Consider the following 20,961-nt stretch of genomic DNA (forward strand, 5'->3'; position numbering starts at 1 on the left):
AGTCTTGTCACCTGTACATAACAAGGCCACCTGAAGAACAAAGGGAACCTCAGACAATACCACTGGTGCTGAACATTGATATCTAACCTCAGATGCTTTTGTGCCTTTGGAAAGCCCTAGTGCCCACAGTGGCCAAGTCTCATATCCATCCATACCAATCTGCAGAACAAGAAGCATGTGAATGAGGTTCTGGGGCAGGCTAAGTTCGAGTTCCCTGGCATCCAGAAGATTCCCATCTCCAAGACATTGGACTTTCCCATACTTAACAAGTCTGAAAAAAACAGTAGTTGAAAACCAGCTCATCCCAGAAAGCTGTGACATCAAATGCATCCCTAGTCATGAGCCCTGCATTCCTGAGTGCCTCAGAAATTCCCCCTTTTGCAATGCCTCCCCACACCCACTTCAGTCCCATGAATATTGCTTCCTAGCCAAAAAACAAAAGAGAAAACAAAACTGAAGGTATGCTAGCAACCGCATAAGGAAGCCAGAAATCCAGGACTGAGCTGTGACTCAATCTTGTAAAAGTGTGAGTCCCTGGATTAAATTCCCAGTACCACCCAGAAGAAAACAAATGGAAAAAGAGAAAACAAGAATCCAGTGATCCCTATTTGCTTTGTTTGGAGGCCACACCAGGCAGAGCCCAGTCCTGGTGGTGCTCAGGGGACCAGGGACAGAGTCTGGAATACATGTGAAGTATAAGTTCCACTTGGTGTCATTTCCCCAAGCCTCCAGAGAGCCCTCTCTTAAATGTGTTTCTGGATAAAACAAGTGACCTCATACATATAGCTAAAGGTCAGTCTTAGGAGATAGACTAATAAAGATTCAAATTTTACATACTCTGGGACAGAGAGAATACAGCAGAAATTGAATGCAGCAACTCAGGTTTGATCCTTGACACCCTAAATGTGTCAAGAGTGACCGTGAGCAGAGAGCCAGGAGTAAGCCCTGAGCACAACCAGATGTGATACAGTTTTTAAAAGTATTTACACAATGGACCAGGGAAGTGGCTCAGCCATAAAATGTGTGAGCATTTTAATCCCTGGCACTGCAAAAAAAAAAAAAAAAGAAAGAAAAAGAAAAGATAAAAAAACTTACACAACATTTAGCTGGAAAACATCTCAAAATAAGCCAATGTCAAAATAATAACAGACCAATCAATAGCAACACAATGTCTGAAACAATACATTACATTATTTAAGCATGGACCATACTTGCCTCAGCCCTTATTTAAAGACTTGCACTTGATATGCTAACAGTTCATTTTTCACTCAGAAATAATCTTTTTACACTGATAACAGGTCAAGTTTCACTAGAAACTTAGAATCAATCTGAGCCTCAAACATCACTAATACAGACTAATTAAAACCAGCATCTAATAACAAAAGTATTTATTGATATTATAACAATGTAGTACACAGAATCTAAAATGTAATGAGATAAACTTATTTAGGAATTGTTTAGACTAAAAATGGCAGTAGTATTAAGGTAAAGTGTAGAATTACCCAAAAATTATGCAAGTAAAAACAAATGGAAAAATATTTCCTCAAAAAAAAATGTTGAGTCAAATGCTATTTCTCAAGCTTCAAGAGACTACATTGAAGGGATCCCCAAGTGGGATACAGGAAGAGGATGGCAATTACCAGACAAGAGTGGTAAGGAAAATGCTGAATAATGCTGAAAACTGTGAGGAAGCACGCAAAAGATTCGGTTGGAACAACAGAACAAAAGCTTGAACAAGAAACTCAGAATCAGCAATCTAAATGGGTCCTGATCAATGACAACCACACTCCGGACCACTAACTGGGAAGGCACAAACCTCACCAGGTAAACAGTTTCCTTCTCTGAGGACAAGCATCTCTTCTGTTTGTTGGTTTAGTTTGGTTTGGGGAGGCCACACTGAAGGTGCTCAGAGCTCTCCTGGTTCTGAGCCCAGAGATCACTCCTGAAGGAGTTGGGAGTGGGGGAATCAGAGGGTGAAGGTGGTATGTGGGAGGAACCAAGAATCAGTGGGGTGGGGGGGGCCCATGTGGGATAAATCAAGAGTTGACCAGGTACAAGACAAGCATCTTAACCCCTGTCCAGTCCCCTAGTATCTCCTAATTCAAAAACGGTAACATCACAACATACAATGGACCAAACATTCAAGCACTCAATGTCCCTTTCTTCTCAAGTTTTTTAAATCTCCTAAAATTAACTTTTATAAGAATCAGTATCTGTATTTATTTGGAAATTAATGTAAGAAATGGGCATCTGCTTAATTTCAGATATAGTACATCTAAGAGTACACCTCTGAAACTCAACTCACAATTTACTTTTGGGTTATTATTGCACAAACTTAATATATAATCATAAGATAGTTATATGCAAATATATAATTTATACGACTAGTATAAATTAGGTTACAAATAAAAGGCATCTTCATTTGGGAATCTAATGGACATTCAAATTAACACATTCAAAATCAATTCTAACCGCTTATATCTTCTTCATCAAGCCCACTTCTTTTATAATTTTTTAAAATTTAATCAAAGAACCGAGATTTACAAAATTATTGATAGTTGAATTGTAGGCATGCATGTTTATTTATGTACATTTGAGTCATGCCCTAATATGTGATCTATCCTGGAGAATGTATCACGTGCATTAGAGAAAAGTATATATTTTTGTCCTGGGTGATGCACAGCCCTGTATATGTCCAACAATCCCAGTTCTCTCAGCTCCTCGTTCAGGGCTCTGCTCTCTTTACTGATATTCTCTCTAGTTGGTCTGTCCAGCGGGAAAGTGGTATGTTGAAGTCTCCCACTACTATTGTGTTTCCATCAATGTGTTTCTTTAGATTTGTGAGCAGAAGCTTTATGAACTTTGTTGAGCCTTCATTTGGTGCACACATGTTGATGTCAGGATTTCTTGATCTATTGTTCCACTGATCAATAAGTAATGTCCATCACTGTCTCCAATTACTTTCTTTATATTGAGTATAATTTGGTCTGATAAAAGTATGGATGTCCCATGGGGCTGGAGCGAAAGCACAGCGGGTAGGGTGTTTGCCTTGCACGCGGCCGACCCAGGTTCGATTCCAGCATCCCATATGGTCCCCTGAGCACCGCCAGGAGTGATTCCTGAGTGCAGAGCCAAGAGTAACCCCTGTGCATCGCCAGGTGTGACCCAAAAAGCAAAAAAAAACCAAAAGTGTGGATGTCCCAGCTTTTTTTGGTGCTGTTGTTGTTGTTCATTGGCTTGTATGATTGTTTTCATTAAGTCTGTATTTATCATGTGAGTTTAGGTGTGTTTCCTGTAGGAAACAAATGGATAGATTTTCTTTCCTGATCCAGCCAGCTACTCTTTTATAGGGGATTTTAGTCCACTGACATTCAAAGAGATTACTGACATAAAGGGCTATGTTGCCGTGTGTGTGTGTGTGTGTGTGTGTGTGTGTGTGTGAGAGAGAGAGAGAGAGAGAGAGAGAGAGAGAGAGAGAGAGAGATCCAGGTGTTTTTGCAAGAGTCCTATATATTTTTTATAAGCTTTCTTATGGTAATTCTTGCAGGATTGTTTTAATTGTCACATATACTGCCAGTTCTTATTTGTCTTAAAGATTCTTATCCCTGCCTCAAGTCTAAATGATAGCTTTGCAGGGTAGTGAACGCTAGGCTGGAAATTTTTTCAGTCAGTGCTTTGCATATGTCATTGCACTCTTTCCTGGCTTGTAAGATGTCATATAGAAGGTCTGTTGCAATTCTTATGTTGTTTCCCTTATATTTGAGAGTTTTCTTTTCTCTCTCTCTGCTTTAAGTAGTCTGCCTGACATTGGTTTTGGATTTTACCATTTTAATTACTATGTGTCCTGGTGTTCTCTCATTTGAACCTATTTTGTTTGGTATTCTATGGGCCTCTTGAATCTGTGCAGGAGCCTTTCTCTAGATTTCATTAGAGTTCTTTTATTATTTCTTCTACCAGCCATTCTTTCCCTTTGCCTTTTTCCTTTCCTGGTACTCCTATGATTCGAAGATAATTTATCTTGTTATTATCTATCACAAATCTTTAATTCTCTTCCATTTGTTTACTTTTCCCTTTATTGGTGGTGGGTAGTATTTTGTCTTCAATACCACTGATATAGTCCTCTGCATGTTGAATTCTGTTGTTGACTTACTCTTGTATTTTCTAACTCCTTCGATTCCATTTGCATGGGTTTTTTTTTTGATACCCTGAATCAGTTCATCTTTAAGTTGGTTGAATTTTTCTTCCAGTAACTGCTTTAGTTCCATGGCCATTATATGGGGCATTGATTTGTGTTCCTCAATGAGGATTGAGGGCATATTTGAACTCTGTGAATTTGCCAGAACTTTTGTCCCTATCTGCCAGAGCAGGTGAAATCTTTTGTTCTACCATTGTTCCTAAAGATCTTTGGGTGCTATGATTTGAGTTTCAGATGGTCAGATATCTGAGGTCTGATCGAATTTGTTACTTTTTAGCAAGCAGTACTCTTCAACATCTATAATTTAACAGTAGCTGTGTCCTTAGAATGTTACTTCACAGGTCATGCAGTTCAGTGTCTAATATTTCCACTAGTACAGAGGAGTTAAAATAGACATATTTGGAAAAACATGTAAGACCCAAGAATGCTTGAAATAGGTGGGGATGAAGGGGTGTTCAAGAGGGATTTGGGAGGTGCTTCCCTGGTCCAAGGAACCAAGGAAGAGGTCACAGACCCAGAAAGAGGTCCAGGGAACCCAGGAAGAGGCTCAGGAGCAAAGGGAAGGGATTGAAACTGGACCCTTGATGCACCTGGATGACAAAGTTTTTTGTGGTCCTTGAGGGGTGTTACATGTGTTCCAGGGGATTTGGGAGGGGTTTCTTCAGTCTTCGGAATCCAGGAAGAGGTAACAGGAGGTGCAGGAGTGCCAGGAACCAATGCCTGGGAACCACCAGGAACCAATGCCTGGGAACCAATATGTCAGTACAACCTGACCTGTAACTAAGGAACAACCGCTTCTTGGGAAAAATATCAAAGTACCCTTTGAAGGTTGCAGAACAATGCTCAGAGTAATTGCCATCAGGGCCCACATCCAGTTTCATTAAACTTTTGCATTCTTTGCTATTCCCCCATTCTGCCCACTTCCTCATATAATCAACTATAAAAAACTAGCTTAAGAGAAATAAAATTGGAGCTTGCTCCCATTCTCCTGTGTCTGTCTCTTTCTTCTTATGTCTGTCTTCTTTTCACCTGCGCACCCTCCTGACTACCCACGTTGACCAAGTCCCTCAGGACGGGACACAGGAGCCACAAGGTGGGGTCCCATAAATCAATTTCTCCAGCAGTCTCCTCCAAGATACCAGGATCTCCATCTTATCAATTGTTTATGTGAAAAACTTTGATGTCATTCCTGACTGCTTTTTCTCTCAATCCATATATCAGCAAATTCTATGACTCTCCCTTATATTTTAACACTACTGCATGCATTTTGGTTCAAACCAGGATCTTTCTCACATGATAATTATCACTTTTAACTTGGGCTCCTGCTTCTACCCTTGTCCTAATTTTTTTACTGTTATTAGTACTATTATTAGTTAGAGGAGCGTTCAACCAAGAGGTGCTCAACAGACAAAGCAGTGCTGGGGATCAAACCTGGACCTCTGCATGCAAAGCATGCAATCTAGTCTTTTATGTCATCCTTCTGGGTGCTTGCCCTACTATAATTTACTTCCTATAAGGCTAGAGTGATGCTTACTTAAAACCTCCCAGAGACTTCTAGTGTCACTCAATAAAAGCCAAAATCATTTCAAGGTCTCACAGGATCTGGGAAACTTATCTATGATGTCATTTTCCTTTATTCACTTCACTCCTTATTCCACTCCACGTACCATATTTCAAAAATGAGTTGTGGATGGAGCTGAGCAGTAGATACTTGTTTAGCACATTTGGGGCCCCAGGTCAAATTACTCAGGACAACAAATATATGTAAAAAAATCGCAATCACTTCTGAATCTCTGCTTTTGTTCCAGCCACCTCTTTCAGATCTCTTCTCAAACATTACCCTTCAATGAAACCACCTGAATTATCAGACTTAAAATGGCAAATTCCATCCTCACCTCCCTGCAATTCAGATCTCCTTTTCCCGGTGTTATTTTTTTTTCCAGAGGCATTTACCACTAGCTGATATATACACTGAACCTATTTAATTTCATCCTCTTCTGAAAAAATATATATTCTAACAGGCTCAGTGGTAGAATGCATACCCTACATCTGTGAGGCCATGTTCAATCCCACCTCCATCCTAACCACAAATGAAAAAAGACACACAAAAAAATGCAATGAAGGTCAAATTTCTGGCAAAAATCAATGCTACTGGGTCAAAGAAATCATACCAAAGGTAAAGCAATTGGCCTTCTATCCCACTGACCCAGGTTTAATATCCAGCACCACATTTGGTTCCAAGCACCTAAACACAGAGCCAGGCTCCTCAGCACCACCAGGTGTAGCTCAAAACCACACACCAAGCCCAAAATCAACATTATCATAACAGATATAGCCAAGTACATGCTCTGAATGCAGGAGTTCATGGTTTAATCTTCTGCAATATGTGGCTCCACAAGCACCAAAGCCAGAAATAGCTCAAAAGCAATGTGTGGCCCCAAAACAAAAATCAGCATTATGAGAGAGATGATTTTAAAAGTCATGTTAAGGAAAAAAAAATTTAATACTCCAAAGTTGGCCAGTGATGTTGATGAGCAGACGAGCACATGCCTTGCAAGTGTAGTACTCTGAGTTTCATCCCTGTCACTGTCACTGTCATCAATTTGCTTGAGTGGGCATCAGTAACATCTCCATTGTGAGACTTGTTGTTACTGTTTTTGGCATATCGAATACACCATGGGTAGCTTGCCAGGCTCTGCCATGCAGGAAAGATACTCCCGGTATCTTGCTGGGCTCTCCGAGAGAGGCGGAGGAATCGAACCTAGGCCGGCCGCATACAAGGCAAATGCCCTACCCGCTGTGCTATCGCTCCAGCACAGCAGGTAGGGTTTCATACCAAGCATAGAAAAAAATTAATAAATCATATGGGACAGGGATGTAGCTCAGCAGTAGAGCACATGCCTGGCATATATGAGACCCTAAATTCAATCGCTGAAACACACAAACACTCCTCAAATATAAAAACATTATTTTATAATCCTAAAAGGCAGTATGTAATTCAGTCTTTTCCTAGCTGCCTGATTCTAGCAAACCAATCTCATAAATTTCATACACCACTATAATTCTAGGAATAGATCTAGAAATATTATATTTAGATATACATTTTTTGCCAGAAAAGGAGTCATAGTTATTTTCCAAAAGCTAAACCAATGCCCTATCCAATTTCTATCTCTAATTCCCAGTGTTCAGGAACCTACCATACATATACTCTGAAATTATTTATTTTGATTCTGGGACCACACCTAGCTCTCCTGGATCTGTACTTGGTTCTAACTCTGTATCTGGAGGATAATCAGTGCCTAGGAATACAGGTCTCCTGCATGCAAATCATGTGCTGAATCCCTTGAGCTATCTCCCTGGCCCTCAAATTATTTACTGAGCTGTACATAAAAATAAAAGATTTAAATAATCTATTAATAGCTATGCCTATGGCCCCCAGTGCCAGGACTCGCTCCTGGCTAGCCGCGGGGACCATATGAGAGGCCAGGGCTCGAACCCACCCCACCCTGCTGTTGCTCCCGCCCCTCTGCATGGTTCTAGAAACCCGCAAAGCCTGTGGCTGCAGGCGCCGCCTCACAGTTAGCAGGGGGTGTCAGGGAGCCAGCAGTGGCACTGTTTAGTCCTTGATTCCTTGTTTTGGCCCAGAATGACCCCACCACGTGACATCTTATACGTCTTATAGCCTAGTTCTCCCTCTTGGAGAACCTGGCAAGCTACTGAGAGTTTCCTGCCTGCATGGCAGAGCCTGCAAGCTCCCAGTGGCGTATTCATATGCCAAAACCAGTAACAATGGGTCTCATTCCCCTGAAAGAGCCTCTAATGTGGCACCTTTGGGAAGGACAAGTAAAGAGAGGCTTCTAAAATCTCAGAGCTAGGATGAATAGAGTCATTACTGAGACGGCTTGAGAAGAACTGCGATCAACGATCAACGGGATGATGATGATGATGATGATGATGATGATGATGATGATTAATAGCTATGAAATTATAGCTTGAGAAAATAATTTCCTACCATCCAAACAAGCTATGCTGCATTTTAAGTGTCCAATACAAGAACGATTATGGATCTCACATCTAATGACAGACACCTAAATTTCTTCTGTTGTTGTTTTGGGGTCAAACCAGGTGATGATAGGAGACCATACATTGCTCTGGATCAAACCCAAGATTCCTGCACGCAAAGCATGCACTCCAACTCACTGAACTATCTCTGGCTCATCTTCCACCCCACCCCACTCCCACCCCTGCAGCATTCAAGGAACCATATGCGGTGCCGGGGCTGACTAGGAATCCACCATTCCCAGGCAAGCATTTACCTCCTGTATTCTCTTGGGCCACTAGAAGTTCTATGCAATCCATAACCAAAGCTTTATCTAATTTATCTAAGTCTTAGCCCTAATCTAGGATACTTCACTTCCAAACTTTAATATGATGCTTTCAGAAAAAAATTTTAAAAAGTAAATACTTCCAGCTTTCTCACTTGTTTTTCTTAACTGCTCTTCCACCTAGATAAAATTTCCAGTTCTAATAGTTCTTTCCTTTGCTATTCAGTCATAAGATCCTGCAAATACTCAACCCTTCCTAATCTCCTTAAATATTCCAAATATTCAGCAATCTTCAACGTAAGCCACTCTCCCTTTCTCTTTGTTGCTTCCCTTTAGAGAAAATGTTCTTTTTAAGACCCTCAAGCAAGTTCGCTTACCTAGGGGCTGGCCTGAATCCAGTAGCTTTTCAAATCTGCTTGATTCTCTAACCTTCCATAAATTCTAAAGGATACTGATATCCATCTAACTTACTATTTTTCACTTTAACCAGAGCCTCTCAGTAGACTTTATATATTTTTACCCCAACTCCTCCTGAACCTGGAGTCCAAAAGCCAAATTGATTCCTAGATATCTTTAGTGATCACATCCCTCTTTTGTCTAGAATTCTCTATAAGCAGTCACCCCCAAGAATGAAGTTCAATTGCCTTAACACAGTACGAGTCTTCTGAAATCTAATTTAGATTAATACCTATTATAGACACCAAATGGAGCAGCAGAACTCACTCAAAATCATATGAATTTGGGAAATGGAAAGATAGGTCCAAGGGCTGAAGCTCATGCTTTGCTTGCAGGAGATGAGATCCCCAGAGAACTGCTGATAGAGAATGAATGACACCAAGTCCCTGGGCACTGCGAGGTGTGATCTAAGAAGTAGCACAAATAAAAAGGTAATGAATCTGAGGACCAGGAAGATGGTTCTAATCACTGGAATACATGCTCTGAACATAGTAGCCCTAGATTTGTCCCCATGACCTCATCATCCCAAAAAAAGCAAAGGAGCCTAGAACAAAAACAAGAATATGAATCTGATACTTCCAATCATCTGACTTAAGGAAGTTTTGAAACATAAAATAACTGAAAACTCAAGTGTTTCAAAAACTCAACTCTGAAAAAAATCATTACTATTTACAACACAGCTATTAAAAATTTAAAAAGTAATCCTGGGAGCCAGGGAGATGGCTCAAAGGGTCTGATCCATGCTTTGAATGTGGAAGCCCCAGGTCTGATCCCCATACATCTCTGGGACTCTAGCCTCCAAGCTCTGTTGGGTATGGCCTCCCAAACAAAAAAGTAATTTATTCTTTTTATATGGGTGTTGTCTATTTTACAAAGTAAGCCATTACCTTTGCTTCTAATTTTTAAGTATCCTTCTTAACTACAGGCCTACAAGAGACTAAATTTCCTTTGCTTCTAATTTTTAAGAATCCTTCTTAACTATAGTTCTACAAGAGACTAAATGCTAAAGACCTAAGGCACTCGTTCAATTAACTTCTCTCCAATGCCCACAGAATGGAACTAGCTAGCTACCTTCATCCTTGGCAGTGAGTGAAAAAGACATTCAACCCATACCTCGCAGGGCTGAATTTTCTTGTTGAACTGTGTATGAGTAAGGCTGGTGGAAATCTGGCATGTGAGACCTTACCTAAGTGATAAATACAAAATAAAGAGGCAACTTTATTACCATTCTGAATAAGGCAACCCAGTACTAAATTATGTATACCTCATTCTTAAACATTCCAACTAACGCAATGATCACTAAGAAACATCCACAATGGCTGTCGCAGATTTTTTTTTTAGGAAAGAAAACTAACTTTTGCAATGCAATACGTGAGGAAAAACAAGTGCTGAATCACAGAAATGTTGATTTTTTTTGTTTCCCAAATATAAAACGGGGGTGGGGGGTGGTACACAACCAACTGGAGAAATCAAGAATAAGAACTGTCTTTAGCACACAAGTGTATCATTAGGCCCAAGTGTTTTTCCGACACGTACACACATACACACAAAATCCGTCAAGAGCGATCATTAACTTACAGACAAATGACAGAGGACAGGGGTGTCCCCGGCTGAGTTTTTTATTTGCTATATTCGCAACTTGGGAGGCGCGAGCCTCCATCGAGCCTGGGTCTGGAGACAAACAGGGAGCAAGCCGGGGCCGCCAACCAAACTGCCAGCTTCCCTGAGTCATGTTTCTGCCTAAAACCGCGCTCAGGAAATGGAAAGAATGACAGGAGTCACCGGTGCGGACTCCCAGAACGGACGGGTCTGAAAGCGATTTTTGTTTTTTAAATAAAAGGAAAGAAAAGAAAGAAGCCAAACCAAAATTAAAATCCAAACCCACCCCTCTCTGAAAAACAAAAATAATAATAATAATAATAATAATAATAATAATAATAATAATAATAAATAAAAATAAAAACAAAACCCACACCCTGTGTCGTTAGAATTCTGCGGGGCTCCAACGACTCCCGGGGGGACGTGGCAGAGCCTGGCGCCGGGTCCCGGTCACCTCCCCCCTGAACTGGGCAAACAAATCCGAACTGTGCAAACGGTAGCGCCGCTCGCCGGGTCGGGGCGGGTGACTTGGGCACCGGCTCAAGGTGAACGACTCCCCGAGGCGTCCGCGCCGCCCCGCGCCCCGGCCCTGTCGCCCCGCCGTCCGTCCGTCCGTCCGTCCGTCGGTCTGTCCGTCGGTCCGTCCGTCCGCGTTCCCCGTCCCCGCGGGCTGAGCCCCGAGGCCGTCCCACTCCCCCTGCCCCCGGGGAGAAGCCGCGGGCTGACCCGAGACCGCGACCCCCGCGGGCTGAGCCGAGAGGCCGCCCCCGCCCGGGGAGAAGCCGCGGCTGACAGGAGACCGCGACCCCCGGGGTGGCCGCCCCGACACGGCCCCGGCTCGCGCGCGCCGCCACCCGCCCCGGGCGCCCCGCCCCGTCCCGGCGCGTCCCGGACGCGGACCTGGAGAGGTGCTTCAGGATCTGTTTCTTGATGAGCCCCGCCATGGTGCCCGCGCGGCAGGCGGCGTCGGGGTCTCGCTCCCGCTCGCTCGCTCGCTCTCAGCCCCGCGCGGCCGCCGCCGCCTCTCGTCACGGTCGTCTCCTCCGTGTCCGGCTTAGCCCGGCCGCGGGTCAGGCGCCGGAGCGCTCACGGCCCGGAGACACCCGAGGCGCTGGCCGAGGCCGCCGCCGCCGCTGCCGCCTGTGTAACCGCTGACCCGGAGCATCGCGCTCAGGCCAGCGAGCCCGCCGCCGACGCCATCTTGGCTGCAGCATCACCTAAGAGACCTGGGGGGGGCGGGGGCGGGGGCGGCAGCGGGGGCGGGGCCACAGGGGGCGGGGCCTCGGGGAGGGGGTCACGGGGGCGGGGCCAGGCCGGGGGCGAGCGCTTGGGGGCGGGGCTCCCCGCGGGGCATCCCTAACTGACCCGACTGCTCCGGGCTTTTCATTCCGGCCTCTAGCATCTCTTTGGGGGTGGTCCTCCTCCCCGCATCCCTCCCCGACAGCTCCTTCCACATTCTCCTCCTCTTTTTCGTTTCCCCCGGAACGTGCTCCGTCAACTTCCGTGCTGGCTTTCCTCTTTACCTACTCTTTCTTCATATTCTTACCGAGGCATTTTCATTTCGTCACTTGTGCTGAAATCTCCTCCTCCTCCTTCTCCCCCCTCTTCTTCCTCCTCCCTTCTCCTCCTGCTGTTCCTTCTCCTCCTCCCTCCTCCTCCTCCCTCTTTCCCCTCCTCTTGCTCGTTCTCCTTCCCCCATGCCCTCTTCCTCCCACCAAATGTGGTCTTTCACTGTTTCCTCTGATCATGCCCGTCCCTCAGAGGAGGGAAAAGTTAACTTGTCAAATCAAGTTGAGCCCCAAGACCCGCGGGGTCAATTCAAGTTGTGAGGCTGGCATTTTTCAGCTTTGTGTAGGAGAGTTTTTTAACGAAGTTTCATCACCTCTCAAGTAGATTTAATCATATCAGCCTTACCCACCTCAGTGAGTTGTCTATAAAAAGAAATGATGATGCAAATTAAAAAGTTATGTAAAAAGGAAACAAATATTTGTAGCTTCTAGATCTTTTTAAGGCTTGGCTGAGGGCAGCAGAACTCTTGGGTTTGGTCCCCCAACACTGCATGGTGCCCTCCCCACCCTACCCCCACCCTCAGCAGCCCCAGGTGCAACCCAGAAAAACAGCCCCCAAAATGGTGAGAAATGGCAGGGTAGAAGAAATTGGTGAAACAGTAAGGAGAACTATTTTAGTTCTGTGCTTGCACCCCCTAATCACTGCCCCAACTAATTTCTCATAGTTAAAACTAATAAACCAGGGATGTCTGTATCACTGTCTGTATCACTGTCATCCTGTTGCCCATCGATTCGCTCAAGCAGGCACCAGTAACATCTCCATTGTGAGACTAGCTGTTACTGTTTTTGGCATGTCGAATACGCCAAGGGTAGCTTGCCAGGCTCTGCCTTACAGGCGAGATACTCTGGTAGCTTGCCAGCTGCCCCAGAGAGGAGGAGGAATCAAACCTGGGTTGGCCGTGTGCAAGGCAAACGCCCTACCTGCGGTGCTATCGCTCCAGGGATGTCTAAGAGAGGAAAATAAATTTCATTACTTCTGAGGCATAGAAAGCTGTGTGGGTTGAGGGAAGGGTGATCTACACATAGTTGTACTGCCTGGCCCTTTTTAAACAAGGAAAAAGAGATAGATGTAGACCTATACACTCACTTAACATCTACCACACATTATAAACAAGGTATGAGTCAAGTATCTAAGGTTGCCTAAGCAGAAACAGAACAGAAACAGAAACAGAACTCTGTTCTGGTAGACTCTTAGTGTTCAGGCTTTGAACTATGTCATTAGACTTAGTTTAAATCTGACTCAGCCACTTTGTAACTGCATACCTGGACAGTTTATTTAATCTCCCTCAGCCCCAGTTACCTCGTCTACTGAAGATAATACTATCTAGAAGTTTTTTAAGATGTAGGGCTGGAGCGATAGTACAGCAGGTAGGACGTTTGCTCTGCAGGCAGCCGACCAATGTTGAATCCCCAGCATCCCAAGTGGTCCCCCAAGCACTGCCAGGAGTGATTCCTGAGTGCAAGCCCGGAGTAGCTTTTCTGTTACCCAAAAAGCGTCCCCCCAAAAGATTATTAATGTAGCCAAGCACATGACAATGCCTTAATATGTGTTATCACTAGCATGATAACACATAATAATATGTGTATCACTAGCATGATTGTAAAGAGAAACAAAGTGCCATGAGAACATTAGATCAGTGATTCACTCTATCTCAAAGTCAGAGGTGAATGTAGAGTAGAGATAATATTTCAAAGATGGGAATAAGTATACAGTACATTCAAAGGCTTGTGTTTAAAACCTAGCTCCAGATTCTTAGCGTTATTTTGCTAAGTGTCTGCAAAAGCCATTGTGTAATCTCCCTTTCTGATACTTTTAAAAGAATTAACCAAGTTACAGAAGTAAAATACTTACAGTGGGCCAAATAGAATGAAAGTTAATGCTGTTGTTATTAATTCACTGGACAGAAAATACTATATGGCTGAAAAAACAATATGAATAGTACAGAAGTTCTAAAACATTTTTAAAGTTTATAGCATCTATGTAACAGTAGCTTAATGTGTCTAAATAAAGTATAGCTTGCTTTTCAAAGTAATAAGTAATAGAGAACCCCACAGATTAATAATTGTAGCTAAAGAATCTTTCATTGAGGAAAAAAATGCTGCAATAATTTCAGGTTCACTTTCCATGATTTAAAAGAATACACATCCCCACAAAACCACCATCTATTCACTGTTTTTAACTCATTTGAATTTTTATTATTGCTATTTAATTATCAGTGTATAACTTTCAACTGAAAATATTATTGTTATACGAATGTGTAATAAACATGCATCAAATATTTATTAACTCATTTTAATATAAAAGCTGACCAGATTTATATAGTTCTATGAAGCTAGTTTATTAAAAACTAGTTTATACATTAATAGAATTTAAATAAAATTAGTGGCATATGGTCATTATATATCTAGGTCAAGCACAACATTTTTTGTTTTTGTTTTGATGCCTTGCCTTGGACTGGAGCGATAGCACAGCAGGTAGGGCGTTTGCCTTGCATGTGGCCGACCTGGGTTTGATTCCTCCGCCCCTCTCAGAGAGGCTGGCAAGCTACCAAGAGTATCCTGCCTGCACAGAAGAGCCTGGCAAGCTCCCCATGGCTATTCAATATGCCCAAAACAGAAACAAGTCTCACGATGGAGACATTACTGGTGCCCACTCGAACAAACTGATGAACAACGGGGAGACAGTGCTACAGTTTTGATGCCTTACTAACTGGTGGTGCTTGGTGGCTACACCCAGCTCTGTGTTCACTCCTGGCAGTGCCCAGGGCCTCTATTACGCAAAGCAAGTGCTCTAGCCCTTTGAGCTTCCTCCCCAGCCCACTGAAATAATTTCAAAAGAGTTAAAAGTGTGATTGAAGCAGAGAAAAGGGATAGATAATGAGCTCTCTCACATGCCAGACTTAAAGATACACAGCCAGGTAGCAACAAAGGGCCCAAAGGAACGCAATTGGGGCACTGAAACACACAGCTGTGGTGAGGGAACTGAAAGGGGATCTTGGGTATTTGGGGGAGGGAGGTGGGTAACTGGTGACGAGTGTGGTGCTGGAATTACATACACATGCCAGACTTAAAGATACACAGCCAGGTAGTAACAAAGGGCCCAAAGCAACGCAATTGGGGCACTGAAACACACAGCTGTGGTGAGGGAACTGAAAGGGGATCTTGGGTATTTGGGGGAGGGTGGTGGGTAACTGGTGACAAGTGTGATGCTGGAATTACATACACATGAAGCCATCATTAACAGTAATGTGAATCACAGAACCCCGATGAATATTTTTTTTTCTTTTTGGGTCACACTGGCAATGTTCAGGGATTATTCCTGGCTTTGCAAGATTAAGATTCACTTAATTAAGATTCACTCTGCCAAGATTCACTCCTGGCAGAGCTCGAGGGACCATATGGGATGCAGGGGATCAAAACTGGGTTAGCCATGTGTAAGACAAACACCCTACCCACTGTAATATTGCTCTGGTCACTCTGATCAATTCTTTTTTAATGACTGAGGGCTAAAGAGATAGTACAGGGAAGGATGCTTCACTTGAAAGGCCCTGACACAGGTTCCATGCTGCATTCTATACCATCTCTGAAGTCACAGAAATAGTCACGAAATAGGCTAGTGTACATACTGTGCACATAAGACAACTGGCTTTGATTCTTGACACCACAAGAGATCCTGAACACTGTCAGGAGTTAGCCTCAACACAGAGAAGTAGCCTTCTAGCGTTACCAAGTATGGTATCCCACATTCACACCCCCGCAAAGAAACTTTACATTATTCAACTCTACATGGATATGGGAAACAGTGCATGCTAGAGATTATCTGGGCTAAAGGCTGGGGATTGCGGTAGAGGGAGTTTGAGCTGGTATGAAGACAAATAGAGTCAGAGTTTACTGAACTGTATCGTCCTAATGCTGGCTTATGAGAAACAGTTGTGTACACTGGTTGAAATCAGTTCTTGTGACAGCATTTACCCCATCGAAAATGGTCACCACCGCAAACTACAAAACAGAACTCTGTCCCCTCTACTCCAGATTTGGTCACTAAACACCAGCATACAGCATACGATAGAGTGAAGGAAGGTGAGATTAAATGTATGCCCATAATTTTATAGGCAATGTCACACCCAGGAAAAGAAGACTTATATGGTGAGTCAATTTGGAGAGGATGATTACATTGGTGACTTAGAAAATGCTCGCTGATAACTGATATCCCTATGAGAACAGAGAATGGATCGAAATGAGAATAATTACAGCAGAAAGGGTGTTAAGGCAATATTGGTGGGGGGGAAGGCGTGGTTGGAGGTGATCCAGGGATACTCTCAACTTTGGAGATTTCTTTGAACAGTGCTCAGGGGACTCTGCAGTGCTGGCACTCAATTGGGGTCAGCTGAATGCAGGGCAATCACCTAAACCCCAATCTATCTCTATGGCCCTAGTTACTTATTTGAGCTTTGTTTGTGTTTGTGGGCCATACCCAGCAGTGCTCAGAGTATAGTCCTAGGAGTGCTCCAGAGACTGTGTGGTGCTGGGGATCAAACTCAAGACTCTTACATGCATAACATGTGCTCTAGTCTTCTGAGATATTTCCCCAATTTGATTTAGAGATAAAGAAGTATCAGTAGCCAATGATCATCAAGGAAATGCAAATCAAAACAATAATAAGATATCACTTTTCACCAATAAAATGGCATTCGTCCAAAAGAATAAAAAAAGAGTGCTGGTGTGGATGTGGGGGTAAAGGAAACCACATCCACAATTGGTGGGAATTCCACCTAGTTCAATCCTCTTAGTAAACATATGGACATCTCTCAAAAAACTAAGAACTGAGGCGGGCAGCAGGGGAGGGGGTAGTAAGAGAATAGGGTCCTTGCCTTGGATATGGTGACTCAGTTTTGGGGGGTTTTGAGTCATAATTTTCATTTTTCAATTTTTATTTGATTTTTTAATAATTAATTTACTTGTTACAAGGGCTGGAGCGATAGCACAGCGGTAGGGCACTCGCCTTTCACATGGCCGACCCATGTTCGATTCCTCCGTCCCTCTCGGAGAGCCCGGCAAGCTACCGAGAGTATCACGCCCACACAGCAGAGCCTGGCAAGCTACCCGTGGCATATTGAATATGCCAAAAACAGTAATAAATAAGTCTCACAATGAGAGACGTTACTGGTGCCCGCTTGAACAAATCGATGAGCAACAGGATGACAGTGACAGTGACAATAATTTATTTATTTTTACTTGGATCATTGTGAGATACACAGTTACAAAGTTGTTCATGATTGAGTATCAGTCATGCAATGCTCCAACACCCACCTCTTCACTAGTGTACATTTCCCACCACTGATGTCCCCAGTTTCCCTCTTGCAACCTTCTGCCCACCCCCCGCCCCCCAATCAGCTTGCCTCTATGGCAGGCACTTTTTTCTTCCTACTTTCCTTCCTTCCTTCCTTCCTTCCTTCCTTCCTTCCTTCCTTCCTTCCTTCCTTCCTTCCTTCCTTCCTTCCTTCCTTCCTTTTTCCTACTCTCTCTCTCTGTCTCCCTCTCTCTCTCTTTCACTCTCTCTCTCCCCCACACTACTTGTGCCTCTCCATCTTCCTCTCTTTCTCTTTCTTCTCTCTCCCCTCTTTTCGGTATTATGTTTTGCAATACAGATACTAAAAGGTTTTCATGTATATCCCTTTACCTACTTTCAGCACTCAGTTCTTGTCCAGAGTGATCATTACCAACTATTACTATGGTGACTCAGTTTTGGTGCCTGACAGCACATGGTCCCCTGAGCTCACCAGGAGTGATCCCTGAGCCCAAAGCCAGGAGGAAGTGTTGGGGATTGGCTGTGGGTGAACAGGTCTTGAAACAGGGCGGCTGCAAGGATTAAGGAAACAGAGAGAAGGAGCCAGAGGGATACTACAGCAGGTAGGGCATTTTCCTTGCATGCAGCTATCCCAGGTTTAAGCCCCAGCATCCTCTATAGTCTCCTGAGCACTGCCAGGAGTACCCACTGAGCATTGCTGGGAAGAAAAAAAAAGGAAAAGAAAGAGAGAGAGAGAGAGAGAGAACGGAGTCAGGGAACTAACATCCCGGTGGACTGAGATTCCTGACTGTCTAAGCATTTATCACTTAGAACCAGTAAGTATTGAATGGAGAAGATGAACACTCCTTGGTTAGGTGCCTAACTGTCTTGATCTATCCAGGTTAGACTTTTACATATCTGAGGACGTTAGTTTATCGGGGTGAACATAAATATAAAGGCTTTCTAGGGAGCAGTATTTCCTCTCTGAACTGCAGCATTCTGGATTCTAGTCCCCAAAGAGTAAGCCTTAAGCACTGCTGGGTGTGGCCCCAAAACAAAACAAACCAACAAAAAAAAATGTTTAAGTATTGAGCTTCCATCTGACTAAGCAATCCCACTTCTTTTTTTTTTTTTTTAAATGAGCAGATGTAGACTTTATTTTTAGCTAAGATATTTGTTAGGCTGTGTTTCACTAAATTCTTAATTACATGATGAGACTATGTCATCCAGGTCATGGAAGAAATACAATTACATTTTATTCATTTTGTTTGGAATATAGGATATCAAGAAACTAAAAATGATCTGCTAAGCAATCCCACTTCTCAGCATTTACCTGAAGGGCCCAAAATCCCTCTTCAGAAAACAAAGCAAAAGCAAACAAACATTTGCACTCCTGTTTTTTTGTGTGTGGTTAATATTTATTTTATAAAATGTAATTGATTTCTAAGAAAAACATATCAGAATACCAATATTATATATTTACAATCAAATTTTTAAACATCTTATTTAATTAATTAATTTATTTAATTTTTATTTATTTATTTATTTTTGCTTTTTGGGTCACACCCAGCAATGCACAGGGTTACTCCTGGCGGTGTTTCGGGGACCATATGGGATGCATGTGAGGCAAATGCCCTACCCGCTGTGCTATTGCTCCAGCCCCTATTTGTTTATTTTTTGTGGCTGCATCCAGTGGTGTTCAGGAACCGTTCCCTGTGTGGTTCTCTGGGACTCCCTCCTAGCAGTTCTTGGGAGGCTCTCAGGAATGAGCAATTCTTCTAGTATACAGAGCACTCCAATTCCTGAGGCTATCTTCCTAGTCCTCAAATTTATGTTTTGTGCAATTTGTATATTAATACTTAGCACTTATTATTCATAACAAAAATATTTGGTGATAGGGGGCTGGAGCGATAGCACAGCGAGTAGGGCGTTTGCCTTGCACACGGCTGACCCGGGTTCGAATCCCAGCATCCCATATGGTCCCCTGAGCACGGCCAGGGGTAATTCCTGAGTGCAGAGCCAGGAGTAATCCCTGTACATCACCAGGTGTGGCCCAAAAAGCAAAAAAAAAAAAAAATTTGGCGATAAATTTTGGCACAAAATTATAGACAGCAATAGGCCACAGATTATTTGCTATCAGAAATTAATAAATCCACTTCAAGCATTTCCTAAAATAAAGATTATATACTGTGTATTCTTTTAAAAATTTATTTTATTTATTTTTAAATAGTGAATTACCGTGAGGTACAGTTATATACTTACAAACTTTCGTGTTTGCATTTCAGTCATATAATGATCGAATACCCATCCCTCCACCAGTGCCCATTCTCCACCACCAATGATCCCAGTATCCCTCCCACCACCCTCACCCTATCCCCCGATCCCAACCTGCCTCCGTGGCAGGGTATTAGACTCCTATGTTTTTGCAGCAATATTCACAAATGGTCAAAATAAGGAAGCAATGCAAGTATCCAATAATAGATAACTGGATTAAAAACAAAACTATGGTACATATGCACAGTGGAATACTAGTCAGTTATGAGAAAAAAAAAAGTTATGTAATTTGCAGCTAAGGGGCTAGAGCTGGAGAATTTGCTGCTGAATAAAGTCACCCCAAAGAGAGGGACAGATGTCGAATGATCTCTCTCAGCTGTGTGACATAAAGGAGCACAGCAAGGGAATCACAAATGGCCCAAAGCAACAAAATCTGTAAACTAGATCAACAGATCTAGTTTACAGCAACAGATCTACAGTACTGAGCTTAACATGGTTGGGAGTTGGGGCATGGAGGAGAGACATAGAGGGAACCCCGATCATGAAGGGAGATGGACACTGGTGTAAGTGTGGGTTGGAATGCTGCATTTGTATATATGAAACCCTATCATTGAGAGGATCATAAATCATTGTGACTATAATGAAATTTAAGGAAGAGAAAGAAGTATTAGTAGCAATAAAAGAAAGTCAGCATAGGATCCAGAGATTTTGTCTAGTGTAAGAGTTGAAGTGAGGTTTCTACTTTGGGGCACTAGGTAGATTTTAGGACAAGCTACTAATTAAATCGTGTCAGTGGAACAAGCAGTTTGGGAGATAAGATTTAGTTTTTGAGCTAAAGCGATAATACAGCGATAAGGTCCTTGCCTTGCAGCTGACTTGGGCTCAATTCCCAGCATCCCCTATGTCCCCTGAGCCCCACCAAGGGTGATCCCTGAACACAGAATCAGGAGCAAGCCCTGAGCACTGCCAGGTGTGGCCAAAAAGGACAGGAGGTGTTTGAGTTATGCAAAAGCATGGGGTCTGTCCTGAAGAACATCAGGTCTATCCTGGAGGAGAATATCTATTTGGTTATTTGGGGGTGGAGGACCCTGTATATGTTGATTAATATTAGTTCTTGCAATTCCTCATTTAGTGCTCTTGTTTCCTTACTAGACTCTGCTTAGCTGATCTGCACAGTAATGAAAATGAGATACTAAAATATCTCAGTACTATTGTGTTACCTTTGATGAACATTTAGCAGTTGTGTAATACATTTTG

At 43.0% G+C, this 20,961-nt stretch overlaps 1 protein-coding gene across 2 annotated transcripts in view; it reads right to left on the reverse strand.

Annotated features, from left to right (window-relative positions):
- The window catches only part of BLTP3B (bridge-like lipid transfer protein family member 3B), a 100,093-nt gene extending 88,308 nt beyond the window's left edge, over window positions 1–11,785 (reverse strand). For both annotated transcript variants that reach the window (XM_055118013.1, XM_055118014.1), the window contains exon 1: window positions 11,476–11,785. In XM_055118013.1, the coding sequence (XP_054973988.1) occupies window positions 11,476–11,519 (44 nt within the window). In that variant the 5' untranslated portion in view covers window positions 11,520–11,785. The remainder of the gene's footprint in view (window positions 1–11,475) is intronic.
- Window positions 11,786–20,961: the final 9,176 nt, after the last annotated feature.

Source organism: Sorex araneus, chromosome 10 (assembly GCF_027595985.1).
Source record: "Sorex araneus isolate mSorAra2 chromosome 10, mSorAra2.pri, whole genome shotgun sequence".
Taxonomy (NCBI): Eukaryota; Metazoa; Chordata; class Mammalia; order Eulipotyphla; family Soricidae; genus Sorex; species Sorex araneus.